The sequence below is a fragment of the Hibiscus syriacus genome, unplaced genomic scaffold (genome assembly GCF_006381635.1).
Source record: "Hibiscus syriacus cultivar Baekdansim isolate YM2019G1 unplaced genomic scaffold, ASM638163v2 tig00110383_pilon, whole genome shotgun sequence".
Taxonomy (NCBI): Eukaryota; Viridiplantae; Streptophyta; class Magnoliopsida; order Malvales; family Malvaceae; genus Hibiscus; species Hibiscus syriacus.
This window is the reverse complement of record NW_024062714.1, coordinates 1,545,473-1,571,654: the sequence shown is the minus strand read 5'-3', so window position 1 is coordinate 1,571,654 and position 26,182 is coordinate 1,545,473. Positions and strand designations below refer to the sequence as shown.

The 26,182-nt window shown below is 33.8% G+C and overlaps 2 protein-coding genes across 2 annotated transcripts; one reads left to right on the top strand and one right to left on the bottom strand.

The window, feature by feature from the left end:
* Positions 1-432: 432 nt before the first annotated feature.
* On the bottom strand, positions 433-1,651 carry LOC120121811 (senescence-specific cysteine protease SAG39-like). The gene is made up of 2 exons (XM_039141108.1): positions 1,165-1,651; positions 433-1,082 (listed from the first exon to the last, which is right to left on the bottom strand). The coding sequence occupies exons 1-2, from the start codon at positions 1,595-1,597 to the stop codon at positions 490-492; spliced, it is 1,026 nt and encodes a 341-aa protein (XP_038997039.1). The 5' UTR covers positions 1,598-1,651; the 3' UTR covers positions 433-489.
* Positions 1,652-12,274: 10,623 nt separating this feature from the next.
* On the top strand, positions 12,275-14,861 carry LOC120121890 (putative transcription factor bHLH107). The gene is made up of 2 exons (XM_039141179.1): positions 12,275-13,070; positions 14,252-14,861. Exons 1-2 carry the CDS (start codon positions 12,759-12,761, stop codon positions 14,738-14,740), a joined length of 801 nt encoding a protein of 266 aa, XP_038997110.1. The 5' UTR covers positions 12,275-12,758; the 3' UTR covers positions 14,741-14,861.
* The last annotated feature ends 11,321 nt before the right edge of the window (positions 14,862-26,182 follow it).

The window sequence follows — 26,182 nt, the reverse complement described above, 5'->3', positions numbered from 1 at the left end:
GGATTTCAGGACCTATTAACAAAAAAAATCCCCAAGAACATAGGAGGATAGTTGTTGAAGAAATCTGTCTTTCAATATGTAGCATGAAGAATCAAATGAGAAATTATCATGAAGTTGTCTTAGCAGTTAATATTGTAGGGGGAAATATGACATGGCATACTTTACAGATGCCATTAATGGATCTCTGTGTATTGAACTCTTCCCCATCTAGGAAAGCAACCGTGACCGTTTCGTTTAAGATGTTGGTGATATATATACGACTAGAAAAATAGAAGGTAAGTGAAGATTTTTCTTTGTGTTTCAACTTTCAAGGCGTTTACAACAAGTACAGAAGAGCTATATGTATGTAGCGTTGTTTCATATAGTTTCGTATGAAAAGCTGATGAATACATACATTTTTGCTGAAGGTGGCTAATTAGTCCTCTGAAATACTGAAAGAGGACCATATATGCTGCATACATAGCATCATAGTATACTGTGTGTTTATCTTCAAGCAGTTGGATAAGAGGCTTCCATTGCAATACCGCAAAGACCTTCTTTGGCATCAATATTTCTTTCCATTCTGATGTATCCGTCCTCACCCCAGCTAGTGCCCCATGAATTCTTCACCAACCAATACTTGGTCCCATCATCATCTTGTCCATAGCCAACTGCTGTAACCCCATGGTCTAGGTAGGTAGTGCATTCGCCAGTGAAGACACCACTTTTGTAGTGTTGGAAGTCGGCCCCACCGGCATCAATGGCAACTGAAACAGGCTGGTTGGCCACAGCTTTTAATAGTGCTGACTCGCTATTTGAAGGTACATCTTCGTAACCAGTGATCTTAGCTGCATGGTTGGCAGATTCTTTCTTGTTGCAGCTTCCATCAACTCCTTCATAGGGGTAATTGGTTTCGGTAGTAAGTCCTTTGTTTGAAATGATAAATTCAAATGCATCGTCCATGAGACCACCATTGCAACCTTGGTCTTCGCCATTGACATCACAATCAACCAACTCTTGCTCTGATAGTGATATCAATGTACCAGTTTTGAGCTTGGTAATCCCTTCCGTGGCTGCCACAGCTGAGAACGCCCAACAACATCCTATATGATCCAAACCAAAAAGAAACAATTAGCATTGTGGAATCATAATTATTTCAATTTCTTTGCAAATTCCTTTGCTTACCACATTGGCCTTGGTCCTTGACGCCGGTCACAGCTCCTTTCTTTCTCCAATCCATGCTAGATGGAACTGCAGTAACATTTTCAAACCTGAAAGAAGATGTTTTGGGAGCTGGAATACTGTTGGAAGATCGCATTTTATAACCATTTCTCATGGCTTTAAACTCTTCATTGGTCAAGTCTGTGAATTCATTAACACCTAACTTGTACTTTTTGCTGGAATCAGCATTGTGGGATTTGATGTACTCCACATTTTCCATGAATATTTGGAAACGTTTATCCTTCTCTGTCTCATCCTGATAAACTCGACTATAGCTAGACAACCATTGTTCAAACCCATCAGACATGGACACCTCAGGAACAGAGCGGGACGAGACCTGAGAAGCCCAAATTCCCAAAACAAAGAGTAAAGCCAGACATTGAGTTGCCGAAGCCATTGGTAGACAAGTAAGAATCAAGAAAAAGGAATGCTAAATCATAAGATGGTTTGTGGTTTATATAAAGAGGGTTTCCCAAGGAACGACTCTCCAATATTTGGAACAGACAAAAACAGACACCCTCATTCTACGTGCCCTGAAAATTGTTCTGACAAAGACTCCATGCTAATTTGATTTCTGAATAAGATTCTATTTCGTATTAATGTGAAATTCTTTGATTACATCAATAAGTTCAATAATAGATTTCAACCATCTTCAGATTGCATACAGAGCACTGAATAATATGTGAAGATACAAGTATTGGAATGTTATACTGATAGCACCCTTTTATATTCTGAAATTGTAGAAATATGTTGCTGTTAAAGCCGTGTTTTCAGAAGTGTTTTAGCATAGTTCACATAATTCTATAATTCTTATATTTTGATGTAATTAGTAGCATTTATGTATGTGACAAAATAAGGGTCGGAAACATATATTTGTCATTATGCATTTAAAAATTAAACAGAAGACTTGATGGGGGCAAGTTAGCGTGCTGAGGCTGGCTAATTGTGATTCTATAAACTCACCAACCTGGAACAATCAGTCTAATTCAATCCCGAATTTTTTGCGTGGTAAGCAGAGAGTGGTCTTTTGTCCTCTTAGAAATGGCAAATGGGCTGAGCAGGTGAGGATAACCCTTCCTATTCATCTTCATACTTATCTAATATTTTCGTTTTCACTATATACTTACCACTTATGACGGGTAAAAATTTTAAATTTACACCCGTCCACGTGGGAACTATCTCAAATCCACCCCTATACCCACTATCCAACTGGATACTTACCAATCATTCCATACTCGTTTGTACTCATCGGTACCCGTCCATACTCATTTGACAGCAACCTCATGATTTACGTAAGCAACAAAACATAAAACAAATACACCCACTAAGAAGCATAATAAAATACTTATACCCTAATATTTAAATAATTACAAGTCATGTCCTATAAAATCTTAAAATTTACAGAGTAGTCTATGAAACTATACATAAATTCATAATGATCCAAAATTTATATTGTGGGTAGTTAGTGGGCGGGTGAATGTGGGACAGACGGATGCATGAGAGGTAAGGTCTCAAACCCATCACCTATCGACTACCCACGACGGGTATGACTTTTTACATCCACACCCGCTCACTACCCACTAAATTTATACCTATCCCCACCTCAATTAAAACGAATGTAATACAAAATCTATGAAATTGTACTCGTATGTCATCCCTAATCCTCTTCCATTAATATTTATTCTCATAGTGAAGCCTCCTCTTTATCTTATCAAAGTTGGACTTAGCAAGCTGGGCCCATTCTTTTAAGCAGAACATTCGAGAAAAGCTCTGGACTGGATCGTGTATTTTTTTCAGTGCCTTGCCCAATCCTTTGCCCCATGGGCGATGCTACTTCAACTTGCCAAAACAAACTTTTATTTATCATATATTTAAATTATTAATATGTATAGCTTACTGATAAAATTATTTTTAATTTTTTTAGAAATGGAAATATTATTATATTATTTTATAATTTATATTCTAAAATTCTTGATTATTTTTTAAAATATCATCTTTAATATTTAGATATGAATTTTTTCCACACATATGATACCAATAGATAATCAACTAACACAGCTAAAGCAACTATTATGAACCCTTGATTATTTATTTATACACAATAATATTCAAATCAAGTTTGATCATTTGAACAAATTTAAAACTACAGGCTAAAGTGCTAAACCTGTTTACATGCATAGTCTAACCTACACACACATTTATATTATGAAATATGCATATGTGGCATGTCTATCTCTGTGATAAGTTTATTTGAATCACGTTTCAGCATATGTCATATTAAAATTAGATGTGAGCTCTATCATTTTTAATAATTTTCATTTTAACTTTTTATTACATCTTGTATAATAAGTTAATTAAAACAATTTTCATAATTATGATGAAAATTAGGGAAAATTCTAGAATGGATGTCAAACATCGATATTCAGCACTAATTTTATAGCGTATAATTTATAAATGGACCTTAAATTATATCAAAATGATCATTCTAGACATCAAACTTTCAAAAGTTATATAATAGGCATTAAACTTTAGATTTTGTTACAAAGTGGGCACAACAACATTATCTATCATTAAAGAGGTGATGTAGCATGCTAAATTAATAGAAAATATCTCATTTGACAATTTAATTGTAACTAAAATTTCATTTTACTATTAATTTTAATTAAAATAATTTTTATTATGTTGCTTAAATTGAAAATAAAATGGATATAAATAAATTAAATATTATTTTTTTGTTTCATATTATAAATATTGAATTTATACCATATAAATTACTTGATACATTATTAAAAGTGAAGGATTTTTTTGATTATTTTTATTTAAGTTTGGACGTATTTTTCTTATTAATGTGATACTATAATTTTCTAGATGTATTTTTTTTAAAATTGTGTTTAAACTTCTTAAACATAAGTCATATGCTTGAATCATATCATTTAATAAAAAATAATTACATTGTTTGATAATTTAATTTTTGGATCTCAAAAATTATAATTTTTTAATTTTACAAATACAATCACGAGTAATAAATAACTAATTATAAAATAATTTGATGAATGAATAAATTTCAAAAAATTATAATTTTTAATTTTAAAAATAAATTGTCTTGATATATTTTTCAAAAAAAAATATAAATTTTCTAATTTCTTTTTGAAATTATTACTTAAAATATTGAAGAAAAAAATATCATAATAAAATTTTAGTTATAAATGAGAGACCAAATGAGATATTTTATATTAATTCATCATGTCATGTCACCCCTTAACAATATTTCACGATCGCTATCCAATTTTAAATAAAATCCGAAGTTTAATGTCTATTTTATAACTTTTAAAAATTCAATGACAAATTAAATCATTTTAATAAATTTAAAAATCATTTATGAATTTTACCATATTTTTATATTAGTAATATATATCTGTGCACATCATTAGTTATGTATATCGGTGTGTATCACTCACTCTAAACTCATCCCGAGAATTAGAGTTAAAAGAAACATCGATATAATAACAGTAGTTTAAGAAAGATATATCAAATTCCTTGTTGCCTGTCCAAGTGCTCAAATTCCTCATATTGTGTGCATGACCTGACGCATCAAAAATTTGAATCAACAAACATTCATGTATTTAGACAAGATATATCACTATCACCACAAAAACACTTTTACGTGGACGTGGCTTGATCTGGGCTGTTGATATTGTTCCGTGAAGATATGGACGGCGTAGAAGAGATAGTGAGGGAGTCAAAGAAGGTGCTGCTGGCGGCGGCTTTGCTTAATGAAATTAGAACGTGAGATGCGCATGGTGGGCTGTCTTGCTCGCAGCTTAAAACGGTCCCTTACGTCCGCCTTAAAAAATTTTAAAGTTGGTAATTCTGCCTAACTCATGAATTATATATGTATTTGATAATAATAGTCATAAAATTATTGTTTAGGGTTGGAAAATTTTAATATTCTCATTCAGCATGCACGTGCATAATAATCCCTTCAGTTCTTCTACATATATATTAATTAATCAGTTCTTTTACATATACATTAATTAATCAAGATGAAATGACCATCCAGCTCAGTTGGTAGAGCACAAGGTTCTTAACCTTAGGGTCGTGGGATCGTGTCTCACGGAGGGCATTTCATAATTCGGAGGTCTCATACGGAAGCTGCTCTCAACCTGGTGTTGGAGGCAGCCTATTATCCTACCTCCCCTTACCCCCATTATATATGGGAATAAGGGCCAGCTAATAATTAATTAATCAAGTATAATTTAATTTTTGTTCGTAAAAAGAAACAGTATTTTATTAGAGGTTGTAAATGCTGCATATTTAGAAAATCTCTTCAGAAACGGATCAAGACGAAAATCATGGCGGTGGAGGTGTCTTTTGGATGCTCCGAATGAGTGCCTCAAGAAAGGGACGTGAAGAGTTAAACCAGAAGAGAAGGCGCGAGCTGTATGTTCAGCCAACTTACTGTTGCGGAAGACGGCTATCGGATAGAGCAAAATCGTAACTGATAATTTGAGAAAATAAAAATGAAGATAAAAAGAGACAAAATTTACGTGAAAAACCCCTAAATAAAATAGGGTAAAAACCACGGGCAACGGTAGAAGAATTTCACTATGAGAAAATAGGAATTACAACCTCTCTCGATCTACCAAGGAGAAAACAATGATAATTCTCTCTCGATAAAAAAGAAAAAAACAACTCTCAAGAAACTCTCTAAATTCTCTCTAGTATTGGAAGAAAGCTAGAATGCTTTGGGATGGTTTTGAAGCTAAATGAGCTAGGATATTTATAGTTGAAACCTAAGGACTAATTTGTAAATACCTTAAAATTTAGTGACTAAATTGAATTATCCCATTTTTTATATTTTCAACAAAAGGGGCCATGCACCTTTCGGTGCATTAATTTAGGCACCTTTCGGTGCTAGTCAACAATCTCCCACTTGAAGATTTGATTGGAACAATCATATCTTCACACCATTCTTTCTACCTTGTACAATCATGTTGCTTACGTTTCTGTCAGGCCACAAGAGGATCGACACCAGCTAAATTTATCAGCGTTGATTGCCTTCATCATGAAATCTGCTATATTGTCTTTGGTATGGATCTTCTGCATATCTACCGTCCCTTCTTCCACCTTTTCACGAATGAAATGGTATTGAACTCGTATGTACTTTGTCCTTGAATGAAATGTTGGATTCCTTGCTAGATGCAAGGCACTTTGACTGTCACAAAACAGAGAGACAAACTCTTGATTGTGCCCAAGCTCCTCCAATAGCATTTTCAACCAAATTGCTTCTTTACTGGCTTGTGTAGCTGCTACATATTCTGCCTCTGTTGTGGATGTAGCCACAACTGACTGTAATTTTGAAACCCAGCTTACAGCTCCACCAGCAACTTTGAACACATATCCTGTAGTAGATTTGCTTTTATCCAAATCTCCTGCATAGTCAGAATCGACATAACCATTTATTAGTAAGTTTGATCCTCCGTAACATAATGCAACATTTGAGGTCCCTTTGATGTATCTTAGGATCCTCTTTACAATATTCCAATGCTCTTCGCCTGGATTTGCCATGTACCGACTAACTACTCCCACTGCTTGTGCAATGTCTGGTCTTGTGCATATCATAGCGAACATTAAACTTCCCACTGCTGATGCATACGGTACTCGAGACATCTCCATCCTCTCTTCTTCACTGCTAGGACTCATACTGGAGGATAATTTGAAGTTAATAGGAAGAGGGGTAGAAATTGGCTTACAATCTTGCATGTTGAATCGTGACAAGATCTTCCTCAAGTAATTCTTTTGTGAAAACCAAATCTTCCTATTACTTCTGTCTCGGTGAATTTGCATCCCTAGAATCTTGTTTGCTGATCCCAAGTCCTTCATTTCAAATTCCCTAGCCAGTTGTGCCTTTAATTCTTCAATATGATCTTTGTTGGGTCCTGCAACCAACATGTCATCCACATACAACAGCAATATAACAAAATCGTTATCACCAGACCTCTTGAAATAAGCACAAGGGTCTGCATTAAGTCTGTTGTATCCAAGGCACATAATGAAGGAATCAAATCTCTTATACCAACACCTCGGCGCCTGCTTTAGACCGTACAGAGATTTGTTCAACCTGCAAACCAAGTTCTTCTTTTCTTTTTCTTCAAAACCTTCAGGCTGGAGCATATAAATCTCTTCTTCAAGATTTCCATGAAGAAAAGCTGTTTTAACATCTAGTTGTTCCAAATGTAAATTCAATGTAGCACACATTGCCAAGACTACTCGAACTGTTGTTAGTCGAACCACAGGAGAAAAAATTTCATTGAAATCAATACCTTCTTTCTGAGCATATCCTTTGACCACCAGTCTTGCACGATACCTCTCCACTTGATCGTCACCATTTCGCTTGATTTTGAAAACCCATTTGTTACCAATTGGCTTCCTTCCTTGTGGTAGTGGCACAAGGTCCCATGTATTATTTTTATGAAGGGTTTCGATTTCTTCTTGCATCGCCATCATCCACAGTGAAGCATCTGAGTTGTTTATTGCCTCCTGGTATGTTGATGGCTCACCGTCCTCTGTTAAAAGGCAGTATGCAATATTACATTCTATAACATAATCTGAGTGCCAATTGGGACGTCTTCTCACACGATCTAATTGACGAGTTGTTGGAGCTTCAGAACTCTCTGGTTCTTGTTCATCATGCGCTGGTTCTGCTTCAGAAGAATCTCCTTTTTCAAACTCTTTTTCCACATGTATCTGAGTAGTCTCTGACTTTTCAGCGCTATCATCGTCTTCTTTTCTTTGTAGTTTATCTTCTATAAAGATAAAATCCCTACTAATGATCACTTTGCGGGCAGTGTGATCCCACAAGCGATACCCCTTTACTCCATCAGCATACCCCAAGAATTTGCATTTCCTGGATTTTGGATCCAGCTTTGAAATTTCTTGGGCGTTGTACATCACGTACACAATACTTCCAAATACATTGAGGTTTGAATAATCAACTGGTTTACCAGTCCACATCTCCATTGGTGTCTTCAGCTCTATTGCAGTTGATGGAGCTCGATTCACCAAATAACAGGCGGTATTGACTGCTTCTGCCCAGAATGATTTTTCTAGGCCTGCGTCCCTCAACATTGCTCTTGTTCTTTCTAACAAGGTTCTGTTCATCCGCTCTGCCACTCCATTTTGTTGAGGAGTATTTGCCACTGTGAACTGTCTTTTGATGCCTTCTTTCTTGCAAAAGTCATCAAATTCTTCGCTTGTGTATTCTCCTCCATTATCTGTTCTGAAACACTTGATCTTATTTCCAGAATCAAGTTCCACCCGCGCTTTAAAGTTTTTGAAAGTTAAAAACACGTCTGACTTCTTCTTAATAGGGTGCACCCAACATCTCCTAGAGTAGTCATCAATAAATGAGACAAAGTATTTTGCTCCACCTAGGGACGTTATTGGTGCTTGCCATATGTCAGAGTGAACCAATTCTAGAACACTTTTGCCTCTAGAATTTGATGTGTTGAATTTCAATCGGTGCTGCTTACTTGTTATGCAATGCTCACACAAAGGAAGTGATACATTTGTTAAGCCTGGAAGTAGTTTTTGCTCCTTAAGGACTTTCATTCCTTGTTCTGACATGTGTCCAAGTTTCTGATGCCATAGCATTACCAAATCTGAACTACATGAGGCAACAGAGGCTTCTGCTTCTACCAAAGTCTCTCCCTTCAGCATGTACAAGTTTGCAGCTATTTTTTCACCTTTCAACACCACAAGCGCTCCACGGAACACCTTCATGATTCCTTTCCGTGTTTCAATCTTGCTTGCATTATTATCCAACAATCCGTAGGATAATAAATTTTTCTTCAGGCCTTTCACGTGCACATCTCGAACAACTTTAATTGTTCCGTCATACATCTTCAATTTGATGGTTCCCACGCCAACGATCTCTAAGGCATGATCATTGCAACTATAAACAGATCCTCCTGAGACAGGTTCATAATGATGAAACCATTCTCTTCTTGAGGTCATGTGATATGTTGCTCCCGAATCAATGAGCCATATATCTGCAAATCGTTTTCTTCCTTCTACGGTGGTTGATGCTTCACAGCATAGAGCATCTCCATCATCTGAAGTGTTTGCGGTATTGCCTTGTGGATTGGAGTTTTTATTTAGACTCCAACAATCCTTCTTCAAGTGACCCTTCTTTCCACAGTTGTAACACTTTAAATTCTTCTTGCTCCTCGACTTCGATCTACCATGTTTGTGACTGCTGCTTTGGCCACGTTCTGTTGATCTTCCTCTCATTGTTGTCATCGTTGTCAACGCTTCTGCTTGTTGCAGATTTACTTGTCTGTCTTCCTTATTCTTGCGCCGATTTTCTTCTTGTAGAACAGCAGCTGCAACATCATCGAAGACTAAACTGGTGACATTACTGTTTGTCAAGTTGATGATGAGTTGATCGTATGAATCCGGTAGACTTTGAAGTAGAAGTTCATCACGTTCTTGTTCTCTTATTTTACAGCTTAAGGATGTAAGCTGAGAAAATAAGGTGTTCAGTGTATTTAAGTGCTCCGTCACTAAAGTAGATTCTGGCATACGGAGAGTATACAATTTCCTTTTAAGGAAAATTTTATTGTGCAGCGATGTGGCCTCGTACAATTTGGTGAGATGATCCCATATCTCCTTAGCTGTCTTCTTCTCCTCGATGCTTGACAATACTTCATCTGCTAATGCTAGATGAAAGTTTGCCATAGCATTCCCGTCCATCTCGTTCCATTTGATGTCATCTGCAAAATCCACCGGCCTTTCACTGATAGCCGCTAGACACCCGTCTTTCCTCAGGATGGCCTTCATCTTCAATTTTCACAATGAGAAATTTCTCCCATTGAATTTTTCAATATCAAATTTCGTTGCCATAGCTTCTTTTACGGATAGCTCCCACTATTTCACTATCGTGAATAGTTCTCTGGAACCTTCAAAGAATGGGTAATACCTTCTTACTTTCTTATGTTGGAGGACCCACCTTTTGGTGGCAACCACAAAGACAATAAGCAGATATTACACACTCTAATCTAGCTCGGATACCAATTGTTACGGAAGACGGCTATCGGATAGAGCAAAATCGTAACTGATAATTTGAGAAAATAAAAATGAAGATAAAAAGAGACACAAAATTTACGTGGAAAACTCCTAAATAAAATAGGGTAAAAACCACGGGCAACGGTAGAAGAATTTCACTATGAGAAAATAGGAATTACAACCTCTCTCGATCTACCAAGGAGAAAACAATGATAATTCTCTCTCGATAAAAAAGAAAAAACAACTCTCAAGAAACTCTCTAAATTCTCTCTAGTATTGGAAGAAAGCTAGAATGCTTTGGGATGACTTTGAAGCTAAATGAGCTAGGATATTTATAGTTGAAACCTAAAGACTAATTTGTAAATACCCTAAAATTTAGTGACTAAATTGAATTATCCTATTTTTTATATTTTCGCCATGCACCTTTCGGTGCATTAATTTAGGCACCTTTCGGTGCTAGTCAACACTTACTTCTTTCAGCAAATTTTAACAACGAACAGTAGAAACTACCCCCAGCTGCCACAAGTTTTGCACTACTTCGACTTATTTTAAGAGGTTAGTGGAGCAGTGGGGTTCAGATTTTAGTCTTTAATTATTTTTTACGTGTTGCTTTCTATCAACCACTAAGGGTGTATATAATATGATATAATTTGGATTTATCTATTTTGTTCGTAAGAAATATGCTCAATTTTTGCATATTTCCCTTTTTTATATGTTTAAAGAACGCTTCATTGATTTGTTCTTTTGTTCGTAATAAATTTAAGTTTAAAGTTTATGATTATATTTCATCATTGGATCCACTAATAATTAATAAAGTTATATATAATCGGTACATTAAGTATTAATCATATATATATAATAATTATCCTCTAACGGGGTAATGTGACTTTTTAATTTTGTTTGTGGTTAAAGTATATACCTGATTAATCACATGGCAAAGTACATTTTTATCATTGTATTAAATTACAATTATATTATTTTTCAAGGGACTGGAAGCTAATTAAACCATTTTACGGGGCAAGCCGATTCAAATTCCCCGATTTTGACTTAAATTTTTGGTTTAATAAAAAAACAATGGCTCAAACCATACTCTCTATCCACTTTAGGTAATTAAAGTATTTTTTATTCAACTTATCTGTTTAATGTTTTTTCTATTTTTTTTAAATGTATATGTCATATCATCCTTTTAAAAAATTTATTATCTGACACATGTTATACTTATAAATTTTTTAAAAAACTTATTTAAAAAATAACTTAAAAGTATACATATATATCTCAATATATATTTAAAAAACCCTATCTTTTAAAATCTAAAAATAAACTAAAATTCCTAAAAACCCTAATTTCAAACACCTTTTATCTAAAAATAACTTAAAACTGTATTTTTTTTCTCTAAAAACCCCATATCTAGTTTATTAAAATAAATTTTCAAAAAAATTAAAAGATTTAATTAAAAATATTAAAAAAAACTAGTGATTAATATAATTTTTCTATTTTTAAAATAATGAGGAACTTATTATAAGAAATCTATTACTCCAGGAAATCAAAAATATTCATTTTAAATAGAAAAGTATAATTGATGGGGAAAATTGAGACTATGTTGATGATTTTATATGACAAACTTTTTTTTAAAAAATAAAAATATTATTTAAAGTTTTAAGTAATTGAAAAGCTGCTTAGAAAACAGTTTCATCTTAATTTTTTTTCTTATAGTGTTAGTTAATCCTATCCACATATGTAATGAGGTAAGGGGAGGTAGGATACTAGGCTGCTTCCAACGTTAGATTAAGAGCAGCTTTCGTGAAAGATTTCCGTTATGAATTGTCTTTAGTGAAACTCGATCCCACAACCACAAGGTTAAGAGTTTTGCGCTCTACCAACTCATACAATTTTTTTTTTCTTATAGTGTGAAAAGTGATTTTGGGTAAATAGAGTTGTTTTGTCTCCTCGTATCCTATTTATATAATCTCAATTAGATGCTGAAGAAATCTCATTCTGTTATCTACTTTCTTAACAAATAGATTTTCTCTCTTCATCTGTTCTTGAATCCCAATTCCCCGCTACATGGATTTCCTTTGACTTGTTTGTCCGCTCCCTTTTGAATATTCACTGTCAGCTTTGTTTTTTGTTTTGGTTTTGTTTTTCAAGGTTCAAAACTCTCAGGACGAAGCGTACATACCTCGAGGAAATGCTGGAATTCAAGACGATCAAGAAGAAAATGTGGATGTTTTCTTGTTAGTCATTTCATCAGCTTAACTATCTCCCTAGAATTGTCCTCTTGCGTAATGGAAGCTATCATCATAACAGCCATAGCACTGATCAACAGCCACAACAAGAAAGTCGTTAACCAACATAACTTCCCTCTGCAAAAGCTCTCCTTCTGGTTCGCTCCCACCACACGTCCACCTGGTCTGCTCTCTTTCACTTCTGGCTCGTAAAATATAGGCAACAAAAAGAAGGGTTTCTTTTTTCTGTTCTTTTCGTGCTTTTGTATGGCTTCTTACTCTTTCAACAACTTTACATCTGGGAATTGTTACTCTAGTATCTTTGATCCATTTTCGCATGATTTGGGACCATTCAATGGAAGTTCCCTTGGTGGGTCGGTATTGGCGTCACAGTCCTTGGTTTTGGATAGTGAGAAAGGAGAGCTGGTAAAGGCGCCGTTGAAAGTAGGGAAGAAAACGGTGTCGGAAGAGAAGATTATAGCGGCTTTGAAGAGTCATAGCGAGGCAGAGAGGAGGAGGAGAGAAAGAATCAATGCTCATCTCGATACACTGCGCACCCTCTTGCCCTGCAGACAAAAGGTACTTGTTAATTTGAGAACTATCAGTACAATTTTATGTTAAATTTTGGTTTACCACCGACATACGGTCAATATAGTTCAGTTCATGAAAATTTCGTTGGAATCAGCGGGATGTGAGTTAGCCTGTTAGCTTGCATATGTACCTTGTTTTGATTATCAATTTTCCTGAAACTGCAACATTTTGAAAACCTAGAGAGGTTGCTTATGAAAACATTAATTAACTTTATGCATTATGCCATTAATTAAAGAGTTGTTATAATATTGTAACCAAAAAAAAAAAAAGAGTTGTTATAATATTGGCCAGCTTGAATGCTATTTTTGCATTTATAGGAAAACAAAATGAAGTTGTGAGGTCATGAAACTGAGTATTTAATGTTTAAATGTGAAATCTCTTATTGCAAATCATGTAATGCTCTTATTTGCCTGCATTAGGAAAGTCAACTCTAAAATTTCAGAATGCTGGAGTCAACTAAGGGATGCTTCAGCTGTAAGGTTTATTTATGGTTGAGAGCATCTTTCTGGTTCCAATTTCAGACCTGCTATATTTTCAAACAAAATCAATCATGAAAGCTTGTTTCCGGGTGTTATCTGCATCGTTATATAAAAGAAGGTTTACAGGAAGGACAATCGAACAGTTGCAATGTAGATAAGAGGGACTGATTAATTATCATCCGATCAAACCCTTGTCGCCTTGTTAAATTTTCAATCTCAATAGCTTTGCTGGTATATTCGTGTTAATTAGCAATTAATATACTCATTAGATAATCTGTTGACATAGCTTTATACAATATTATTTTTTCTGTCAAAGCTTAGAGTTGGTCGGTTGGACAGTATATATATATTCAAAAGTGATGACGATGATAATAATCGGATAGAGGTGGTGGGGCAATGGAACAGCTGTTCTTCTATGGTTCCTTATGACATGGGGTCTAGTTCTTGAATATATCAGCTGCTTTTGGTTTATTAGTTAGAATATATAATAACTACTGTATGTGACATACGTAGCAGATAATATTATGGTTTGAACGTAAGCAACGATTTGACATCTATATAGCATGTGTATTTTGGCTGTTCTCATTTCTCATTTTTATTTCAGTAATTAAAGGGTACATCTAATTAACTTTCTGGATCGAAGTTTATATTTTTGTAGCTGATAGCAATGTTCCGATTGCTCATTTGCAGATGGATAAAGCGACATTACTTGGTGAAGTGATTAAGCAATTGAAAGAGCTGAGGAACAATGCGACTGAAGCCAGCAAAGGTTTAGTTGTTCCGATGGACGACGACGAGGTGAGCGTTGAACCGTGTAATATTGACAAAGCCGAAGGGATAATTTCTTTTAAAGCATTGATCTGTTGTGATTATAGACCTCAACTTCTGACTGACCTACGACAAGCTCTGGACGCACTTCCCTTTCAAATTAAGATTGTCAAATCAGAAATATCGACGTTGGGAGGTCGATTGAAGAATGATTTTGTTTTCACAGCCGGCTGCAGAAGTACTAGCAGTGTGGTTGATGACGGTGCCGATGCATGGCGTTTTATTGCATGTTCAATTCGGCAGGCCCTGTATTCTGTCCTGGAGAAGGCTTCTACTTCACTGGAATTAGCCTCATTGTTGACATTCCCGATCAAGAGGCGAAGGATCTCTTACATTGATTCCTCGAGCTGATCTTCATGTTCCAAAAAGGATTAGCCTTCTTTCGTTTTGTGTTAACGGGTGTCACAACTGTTATTTCTGCTGCATATGCATGTTTGTATAATATGTGCAAATGTTGGTTTGAAATTAATATTAGAGCTTTACTAAAACATGTAATTTTATCCTAAAGACTGGAACGTTTCTGATGGCTTGTAATGAATCGTATTATTCTATGTATGTAAACTCTTATAATAGTAATTTATTAAAGCTTGAATACATTAAAATTCAAGTAATTTTTTTACACCCCATATATATATATGAAATTTAACTGAATTTGAAATTGGAATCAATTGAAGAATCATTAGTATTTTTTTGGTTAACTAGTTTTTAATTAAAATGTTTTGTTTAATGAATATTTAGAGTGTGCCTAAATATCATAGGGCTTGAAAATTTCAAATGTTAATATAATTAAGATAAAATATTACTTTCATTATTACATTTTTGATAATATAAATTTTGATCAAACACCTATCATTATTATAAGAAATGTTTGTTTTATTAAGGAAAAAAATCCTTAACTTGTTAAGGAGTGTTCGTATATTGTTTTCTTAAAATAGTTTAAAGTGATTATAAAGTAATATTTATTTATAATATTTTTTAGCCATTCACAACATATACTATACCAACACAGGAACTCAAATTTGAGATCTCTAAGAAGAATAACATTCCCTTTTATCACTAAGATCATTCAATGAATTCGTTGATATATAAACTTTTTAAGTCCAAAATCAATGTCGAGTATCTACTTTTATTAAAATTTAGGGTAAAGTACACAAATGATCCACTGGCTATAGGATATTACTTTGTTAAGTCCCCGATTATTAAAAGTTACAAAATAATCCCCCGACTATAGGAAGTTGATTTGTTGAGTCCCTCGACTATTAAAGGTTCAAAATGGTCACCATATTATTTATTATATTTCAAACTAATCATTTTTCATTAAAAAATTAACGACATTCTGAGCTAGACGTTAACTTGCTAATTAAGATATGAGAAAATCTGATTTTATAATCTCAAACGACTATCATACCTTAGTCTGCATGTTAACGTCAAATTCAGACGACAATTATTTTTTAACGAAAAAGGACGATTTTAGAACATAATGAATATTCAGGTGATCATTCACAGCCTTAAAGCTACTTCAAACTGGTACTGGGGAAACCCTTAAAGTTACTTCATCCTCTTTTCCACATAACATTAGGGAATTTGAAGCGTGAAAACATCAACACAAATTGAAATTGGAGCAAAAATGTTTTTGCTGGCTACGTTATCTGGACGTTATTTTATTTAATTTTAAAATAGATTTGTATTTAATATCTGCATTTGACATATATTTGGGGCATAGGATGTGGAGTATGATCATTGAAATACATACATAAAGTTAACATTTTTATCTTGAACACATGACACTTATCCGAATGTAGATAATATGTTTTGCTGCCGTCATTTTTTGAACAAAATAATTGTCCAAAAGAATTAAGCTTGTATGGGCGAAACTTGTCCGTTCTTGTAATTGACAAAAGCATTGTCAAAATACCCATCACTCTTTTCTTTTATTTTCTTTGTGAGTATAATTATCCATCTTCCTATATTCTTTTATTTCATCATCTACCATGAATCGTGAATTTCTAACCTCACAAACAGACTCTTTGTACACAAGCAAAGGTTGAGTTCATAGTGTTGGTTGATTGAGTGCTCACAAGTGTCTTCTTCATTCTTTCTTTTCGTGATTGTGCAGTGACTTGATAGACTCAACATTCAAACAAGACAAAGCAAATATTGCATTTTTTTTAATGTCGGAAAATGACTGCTGCACTGCACTATTTTGATTTGATTGCTGCGGTTTTTGGTTCTGTGCACTGAATTATTCTAGAACCAACAGCGAAAAAGTTCCAAAGTAATTTAGCTGAAGACAAAACTCACGCCATCATACTCATACAGTCATTCTCTAGCGATTAAAGTTACTTTTACATAGCAAACTATAAATGTTCATTCAGTGAATTGACAAAGAGCTTGATGTTAAAGGTCTCGGTTTAAATATTGTGAAAAAATAAATACTTATAAAGGAAGAGTATCTTTCAAATTAAAGTCGGATCCGAATTAACTGTTGAATCAAAATAGAGTAAAAACTCTAATTAATTGAGAATAAGAAAAGTTCTCTCTCTAAAATAATCTCACAAAATTACAAAAGAGAAGAACTCTTAAGAAAACTTTCAAATGTTTATAATTAAGCTTTGATTGTTGGATGATAAAACTCAAACACAAGTAGGGTATTTATAGGTTACAAGAAACAATCTAAACCACTCATTAAAATAATCACTAAATAATCTAAACCATTGAAATTAAAACATGAGAAAAATACTTAATTTTCACCTAACTAAATTGATGTAAACAATTACATCAAAACTAAATTGATGTAAGCAATGACATCAAATTAATTTAGGTGTGAACTTATTTAGGCTAATATTGAATTTTCAACACTCCCCCTCAATGTTAGCCTCTATTCTTTGAATCACGCCATGCTGACGACGGAAATGTTCAAACTTTCCAACACTCAAGCTTTTTATAAACAAGTCAGCAATTTGCTCATCTGTCTTGATTTGCCTCATCTCAATCTCTTATTGCAAAACTTTTTCCCTAACAAAGTGGTAATGTACTTCCAGATGTTTAGTCCTTGCATAAAAAACAGGATTCTCCTCCAGCCGAATTGCCGATCGGTTGTCACAATACAACGAAATTGCATAATCTACTGGTTTATGTAGATTATTCACCAACTGTATCAACCATGTACTCTCTTGAGCTGTCATTATTGTTGCTCGATACTCAGCTTTAGTGGTTGACAATTATACCGTTGGTTGTCTCTTGCTACACCAAGAAATTGTTCCGGAGCCAAGCTTAAACACATACTCAGTTGTTGATCTCCTGGTGTCATGATCTCCTGCATAATCATCATCACAATAACCAACTAACTTGCAGTCTTCACCTTTCTTGTACAAAAGACCATAGTCAATTGTACTATTCACATATCTCAGTATTCGTCGAACTGCTTCCAAATGAGGCTTCTTTGGATTTTGCATATACCGACTCATCACACCAATTGCATAAGAAATGTCAGGTCGGGTCAAGGTTAAGTAGACCAGACTACCTACCAATTATCGATACATTGTTGCATCTTCCAAATCTTTTCCTTCATGTGCAGACATTTTAACATTTGGTTCCATTGGCGTTGAAGTTTACTTGCATTCGAGCATTCCAAACCTCTTTAACAAATCTTTAGCATATTTCTGTTGACACAGAAATATTCCTTCGTGTGTGCGATCAACCTCTAGACCAAGGAAGTGCTTAAGTTGTCCAAGTTCCTTCATCTGAAAACGAACTGATAAATTCTCCTTCGTCTGAAGAATTTCTGCCTCATCATCACCTGTTATGATTAAGTCATCCACGTACACTAGCACGATAGCTAGCTTACCTTCATTGACTTTGACAAACAAACTAGAATCTGCAGGTGTTACTGAATAGCCACTTTTAGTTAGAAATTCAGCAATCTTACCATACCACACCCTAGGTGCTTGTTTCAATCCGTAGAGTGCTTTTCGTAGTTTACACACATATTCAGGATGATCTTGACTCTGAAAACCCATTGGTTGAGTCATGTAGACCTCTTGATCTAGCTTTCCGTGAAGAAAAGCATTCTTCACATCCATCTGCCACAAATTCCAGTCTTTGTTGGCTGCAAGTGCAAGTAAGATTCGTACGGTTGTAAGTTTCGCCACTGGACTAAATGTTTCATCATAGTCTAGTCCATACTGTTGAGAAAAACCACGAGCTACAAATCATGCCTTGTACCTCTCGATTGACCCATATGGACGACGCTTTATCTTGTAAACCCATTTTTAAGATATGAGTTTCACATCCTTTATATTTGGCACAAGATCCCAAGTTTGATTTTCCTAAAGTGCATCGATCTCTTCTTTCATAGCTGTCATCCACTCAAAACTCTGCGATGCTTCTTCGAACGTCTCAGGCTCTGTTACTTCTTCAATTATAGTTGCTTTGGCATATTTGGGATTTGACCTTCGTATTCTTGTTGACCTTCAAAGTTGAGATTGTGGAATTGATTCTTCTGTTTCACTAGGCTCACCTTCTTCGTTTGGTTGTTGATACACGCCAGTTTGCCAAGGATTTTGAGCCACTCTTTTTTCAACATCATCGTCATTTGGATCTTCTAATTTATCTAAACTTGTTTGGAGTTGAACAATATGCCCCTCATATTTTGTTATAGCTTATCTCCGAATTCTCTCGAATCTGACAACACCTCTTTCTTTGAGGACCACCAAGAAGATACTGCATCAAATACCACATTTCGTGACGTGTAACATCTTCCACTAATTGAATCACAACATTTCCACCCCTTTCTCTAGCCGTTGTATCCCATAAAGACACATCTAACAGATTTCTTGTCAAATTTGCTCCTTAAATGATCAGGAACAAACACATAACATACACAACCAAATACTCGAAAGTAGCTAACTGTAGGTTTTATGTTCCATAGTTTCTCAAATGGTGAAACAAATCCTAACCTTGGTTGAGGAAGTCTGTTGATCACAATGGATGCAGTCCTCATTGCTTCAGCCCAAAACCTTCCAGGTTCGTTCTTTGCATTTAGCATACTTCGATAAATTTCTGTAAGATGCCAGTTTTTTCTTTCCGCTACACCATTCTATTATGGCATGTTAGCACAAGTGTACTGATGACGTATTCGACATTCCCTTAGGTATTGAGAGAACTCGTTTGATCTATATTCTCCTCCGTTGTTTGTGCGCAAGCAACATATCTTCTTTCCAACTTCTCCTTCAGCTGAGTCTCTGAACTCTTTAAACTTTGAGAATATGTCAGATTTTTCTTTCATAAAGAAAACCCACACATACTGTAACATCCCAAACTACGGGTTAGTGACCAAATTGTAAAATTTTAGAATATGGTGATTAAAGTAGAATAGTTGAATAGTTTATTGATTTATGTGGAGATATTTCCTGAAAGTTGTTAGTAATAATTAAAAGAATTAAAGGGAAAAATGGTCATTTGACTTGGAATTATAATTAAATGATATATAGGCATGTGGGATAAGGATGAGGAGATATTTTCTCCACTTCATCTTCTTCTTCTTCATCATACGAGAGAAAGAGAGAGCCAAGCTTACAAAGGTATGTTTTTAAATTTGTTGATTTAAAGCTTGGGTTTTGATCATTAGATGATAACTAAGCTTAAGGAAAGCTTAAGTTATCTTAAAATCAAAAGATAAAGGAGTTATGACAGATTAAAGAAAATGGGTTTTGAAGTGAAATTTTGAATATGAAGATTTAAATGAATTTGGAGGATGAATTTGACTTGTCATCTATGAGAATAAGAAGTTAGAAGTGTTAGAATTAAGTTTGGATAACATGGAAAATTTGGTATGATTATTGATTTCCATATGAAAGATTGATTTTTTTGAGGTTAAAGATGAGATAAATGGATATAAATTAGTTTAAGTATGTATATTTGAGTTAAGAATATGAAAGGGAATGAAACATGAAAAATTTAAGTGATATAGTGAATTTTCGTGCATGAATAGTGATTTTCTGGGCAGGTGCATCGATGCACTATGACTGTGTACCGATGCACTAAGACAATTTTGAAGATGCATCGATGCATAGGAATTTCGAAGCTATTCTGTGTACCGATGCACCCCTAGTGCATCGATACACCCAATAGGAAAATTGAATTTTTGGGTTTATTAAATTAGCTCAAGTTATTAGTATTGAATTATAAGGTGTAGGCTTCTGAAATTCATCTCGGAAATTATGTTTATGTAAATATTGAGCCTAAACAAATTCTGGAACAATCAAAGAATTGAGATTGAATCAAAAAAGCTAAGGTGAGTGCAATTTTAATTGTACTTATGTTTTTGAACGAACATTGGCTTGCGATGAGCCAATATTGGAGTTACTATGGTAAGAAGTAACTTTTAATATGTTTTGTGATTATTATGTGAAAATTCATTAGTGATATATGTGATGTATTGGAAACATATGAGAACAATAGATGATATGATTTGTATGATGTATGAATTCATATGAAAAGTGACATGAAAGTAAACTACGTGATTATATGCACATGTGATTTATGTGATATGTCATACGTGAAAATAAAATATGAACATATGTGACTACGTAAGAAAGAATATATGTCTATGAGAAGGCATAAGAACAAAGTATAAGCTATGTGACATATGAATATGAATCATATGGAAATGTTCTACGTGTAAGTGAACTATGTGATGATATGATATGTGAACTGTTATAAATTACAATGCCCATGTTGTGTTATATGAGAGCTAGGGTATAGTTGGCATGCCAAGGGTCGAGGGTTTACCTATGTTCTTCGGGACATATGGACTGTTTACCTATGTTCTTCGGGACATACGGACTGTTTACCTATGTTCTTCGGGACATATGGACTGTTTATCTATGTTCTTTGGGACATATGGACTGTTTACCTATGTTCTTCGGGACATATGGACTGATTACCTAGGTTCTTCGAAATCTATGGACTGGTCCTTTGGGACATTTATACGAGCTGTGGTGACAGCATAATGGTGCACAACCTCACAGTACTCACATACCTTCAGTTCTCACCAGTGTACCATGGGCTAATAAAGAGACAATAACAAATACAATATATAAGATGCATATGCTTGTGATGATTGAAAGGTATTCTATGAATTATAGTATGCTATGTGTGTTCCTTTGTAAAATATATGTGTTCTATAATATGTATAGAAATGTTCGACATATGCTTATATGATTACAAGGAATTAGTAACAATAATATGAGTATTGAAAAGCATGTTACTGAGATATGTTTTTATATGATATGATAGTATTTGCATATGTATACATTTTGTTTATATGAAATTATATATGGTTAAAGTTTATGTTTTATATGCCTCACTAAGTCATCGACTTAGCGTGTGATTGTTTCACACGTAGGTTTGGAAAGCGAAAAGAGAAGTAAAGAAGAACAAGACAGGCCAGTTCTCCTTATCTAAGATCAGATCAGAAATGTAAATCGAGTTACATGTGTTTTGTAAGAAAGAATTTAGTTGGCATGTAATAATATAAAAGATTTGAATATGATATGCTCTAATTGGTTTGAAAAATCATATGAATGAGTTTTCTAATGTTAAACATATTTATGTAAATGTATAGTAATGAACGGTTAAATTTTTACGAGTTTTATGTATGTTTTACGAAAATCATTGTAGCAGTACTGTAGCAGTGCATCGATGCACTGTAGCAATGCATCGATGCATAAATTGGCTTCGAAATTTTGATGCATCGATGCATGCACTGTAGCACTGTTCATTGTTGTTCACGGTACTATTCATACCGTATTTTATTGTTCATAAATACATTTTTATATCAAAATTTTATACCAAACACAATTGAACAATATATGATCGTATTTTCTTAAAATAAGTTCAAATATTTTGATATTTTGTAAGAATATGATTGTAAAAAAAAAACAATGTGACATTTCGGACTCGTATCCGGGTTGGGTATGGGTTGGGGGTGTTACATTTAATGATATCAGAGCCACGGTTTAGCCGGTTCTAGGCTAAAAACGAAGTCAAAAGTGTTTTAAAAAGTATACATACCAACACAAAGTGAAAAAAAAAACATTTTCTGATCTGATAATGTATGGAGTGTATTGTCTTGCTAATAGAATTAAAATGATATGTTATATTAGATGTATGATCATAAGAGTTTCCAAAGTGAAACAAGGCAATAGACTGAAGGTAATAGCATTCACCTGCCCTAGCCAGGCAGGGAGAAGAGCGAAAAACCCCAGGGCGTGCCTGTACAAGATTAGAGAATGTTTTATGATGTTAAATGATATTATGATGTGTTTTAATTTTATACTTCTATAATTCATAGAATGAATGTATCAAAAAGAGTTGAGAACACCCGAGTTCAAGGGTGAATTTGAGAAATGTTCCATTGTTATGGAAATTTGATTAAATGATAGGAAGATAATGTTAGAAAGTTTTCATTTCTCCAAAGTGGAGAAGTTAAATTGAGTAGTTTCGTTACTATGTGGGCAAGTTAGAAATAAGGTGGATAAAATGTCACCATAAGAGGTTAAAAAATAACCAAGTGACGCGGTTATCGTTTGTAGAAGAATTCAAGAATAAGTAAATCGATGACCAGTTAATAAGACAAATGAAGCTCGAATATATAAGCTTGAAGCAAGGGAATTACACATGCATGTGTATGAAAGTAAGTTTGATAAGTTAAGCAGATTTATTATTGAGTTGATTCTGATTAAGAAGGATAAAAAGGATACAGGTGATTGGTTATTGGTTTTGAATTGTGCTCATTTCAAGAAATGGTTAATCGCGTTAAAGCTCTATAGAGAGCTAAGAATGGAAGGATTGAAGAACATAAATCTCCAATGATTAAGAAAATTAGTGCTTCATAGAGTTAAGCACCATCACAGAAAGCTAGAGATTCTGGTTTTCAACTTTAAACCAGATATGAATTAGTTGTATTATCTGCCAGGGAATTAAATCAGATGAGAGTCCGACAGACTCAAGAAGTAGGGTTTGATCCTGAAAGATTAAATAAGGAGTTAATTGATAATAAGTCATATAACCTTTGTGAATTGGGTTAAAAGCTCTGTTAGAAGTTATAAAAATTGAAGCAGGAAAATTATTTTAAAGGGATAAGATGAGTATTGAAATTAGGTGATTGGAAACAAGTGGAGAAAACATAAGTATAAGAATGATAAAGAATAAGGTTTTGTGCAAGTAAAGTTAACTATCAAAGTCATGAAAATGTGATAAGAAGTGATAGTTAAGGATAAATATATGTGATATAAAAGAGCATGGGAGTATGAAAGACATGATATGGTTTAGTTATGTATAAGACAAAGGTAAATAGAATGGTTGAATTTGAACCAAAGGAATTTTATTATGGACAAATAAGAATAAAGGTTTGATAAGTGATGGAAATAGTGAATGAATTATTTTGACGGGGAAGAATAAATATATGGATAGTTTGATGAAGGTTTATGTTTTGATTGAAAGAAATAAGTTAAATAATAAAGTAGTGTGATAGTGAAAGTATTAAGTTAAAGGATTTGTATGTTTGACGGAAACTAAGGATTGATAGAGAAGTAAAAGGATAAAGAATGAAAAGTATAAATGATATGAAAGGAATGTAAAAGCATAAGGAAAAAGGTGATGAAAGAATTAAAGTAATGAAGTGAAGTTTATGATAGCACGAAAGATTTAATGAAGAGGTGATACGTAAAAAGGAATAGTAGACGTGTAAATAGTATTGTGTATAAGCAAGAGTGTGAATATGATAAGTGATTTGCATTATAGATGGAAAGAGTTAGCAATGCCTTACAAAATTATGTGATGGAAATGTATTGGAATTATAAGATATTGTCAGGTTATGATAGCCAAATATGAAATGGATTCGAATACAATGTATATTTTAATTATGTAATGTGATGTAGTGAAAGAGATAATGATTTGAATGTTCAAGAGAATATAAAGAGTAATAGAAAAGTGTGAGAAGGAGTATGTCGGTGAACCATTTATAAGACAAAGGAAGTTACAACGTTTGATTTTGGAACAGTTGAATAATACTATGTGCGCATAACATATCGTTAAGGGAAATTTCAATGAAAAAGAATGTATAGGATCAAGTTGATAAGGGTTGTAACCTAGATTAAAAAGTTGAGGATTGTGTTCAGAAATTTAATGTGCAATCGGATAATGTTAGAGGATCTCTCCTATTCCAAAGTGGAAAAGTTAGATAAAGTAATTTAGTTACTATGTGGTTGAATTAAAATATGGTAAAAAAATGTTATTATGGGAATAATAGAAGATTCATTGAGGTGAATATTATTTCGGAAAGAGTTTAAGAAATAAGTACGTTAATGATTATTTTATAAGATGGAAGACGTTGAAATGTTTAGTGTGAGTAAAGAAAATTTCATGATGTATGAGAATGAATGTGGATGTGAAAGGTTAAGTAAACTATTGTTGAGATAATTCCGGTTGAAAAAAAAAATTAAATATATAATTAATTGATTAGGGCGTGTGCCCTAGATTGAACAGTTGTTATTGACTAGCTGTAAGAGTAAAGGTGATAGAGTAATAAGATTGGAAGAAAAGATAAAGTGAATTAATCAAGTATGATATGGATTTGAATATGGTTAGGTATTTGGAGCATATAGATATGATGAAAGCAATGAGAAAAGTATTTACAGGTTCAAAAGGGAGTTTTGAGGAAGGAAAAAAAATAATACCAAGTACAAAAGATGGTAAAGAATGAGGTTCTGTATAAGTGAAGCTTCTTATCAAAGTTATTAAGATGTGATGAAGATTGATAATCAGGGATAAGTATAAGTAAGATAGGAAAAGAGTATGTGAACATGAATGAAAAGATAAGTTCTTGTTGATATGTACAATGAAAATTCGAGGACGAATTTTCTTAAAAGGAGGGGAAATTTGTAACATCCCAAACTACGGGTTAGTGACCAAATTGTAAAATTTTATAATATGGTGATTAAAGTAGAATAGTTGAATAGTTTAATGATTTATGTGGAGATATTTCCTGAAAGTTATTAGTAATTATTAAAAGAATTAAAGGGCAAAATGGTCATTTGACTTGGAAATTATAATTAAATGATATATAGGCATGTGGGATAAGGATGATGAGATATTTTCTCCACTTCATCTTCTTCTTCTTCATCATACGAGAGAAAGAGAGAGCCAAGCTTGCAAAGGTAAGTTTTTGAATTTGTTGATTATTTGTTGATTTAAAGCTTGGGTTTTGATCATTAGATGATAACTAAGCTTAAGGAAAGCTTAAGTTATCTTAAAATCAAAAGATAAAGGAGTTATGAAAGATTAAAGAAAATGGGTTTTGAAGTGAAATTTTGAATAGGAAGATTTAAATGAATTTGGAGGATGAATTTGACTTGTCATCTATGAGAATAAGAAGTTAGAAGTGTTAGAATTAAGTTTGGATAACATGGAAAATTTAGTATGATTATTGATTTCCATATGAAAGATGGATTTTTTTGAGGTTAAAGATGAGATAAATGGATATAAATTAGTTTAAGTATGTATATTTGAGTTAAGAATATGAAAGGGAATGAAACATGAATAATTTAAGTGATATAGTGAATTTTCGTGCATGAATAGTGATTTCTGGGCAGGTGCATCGATGCACTATGACTGTGTACCAATGCACTAAGACAATTTTGAAGATGCATCGATGCATGAGAATTTCGAAGCTATTCTGTGTACCGATGCACCCCTAGTGCATCTATACACCCCTATAGGAAAATTGAA

What these genes read in the sequence shown, in the direction of transcription:
- LOC120121811 (XM_039141108.1), bottom strand. Translation starts at nt 1,597, where the DNA reads ATGGCTTCGGCAACTCAATGTCTGGCTTTACTCTTTGTTTTGGGAATT. An exon ending in CAAGGACCAAGGCCAATGTG is followed by an intron (nt 1,083 to 1,164) that starts GTAAGCAAAGGA and finishes TGGATCATATAG; the next exon opens with GATGTTGTTGGGCGTTCTCA.
- LOC120121890 (XM_039141179.1), top strand. Translation starts at nt 12,759, where the DNA reads ATGGCTTCTTACTCTTTCAACAACTTTACATCTGGGAATTGTTACTCT. An exon ending in TCTTGCCCTGCAGACAAAAG is followed by an intron (nt 13,071 to 14,251) that starts GTACTTGTTAAT and finishes GCTCATTTGCAG; the next exon opens with ATGGATAAAGCGACATTACT.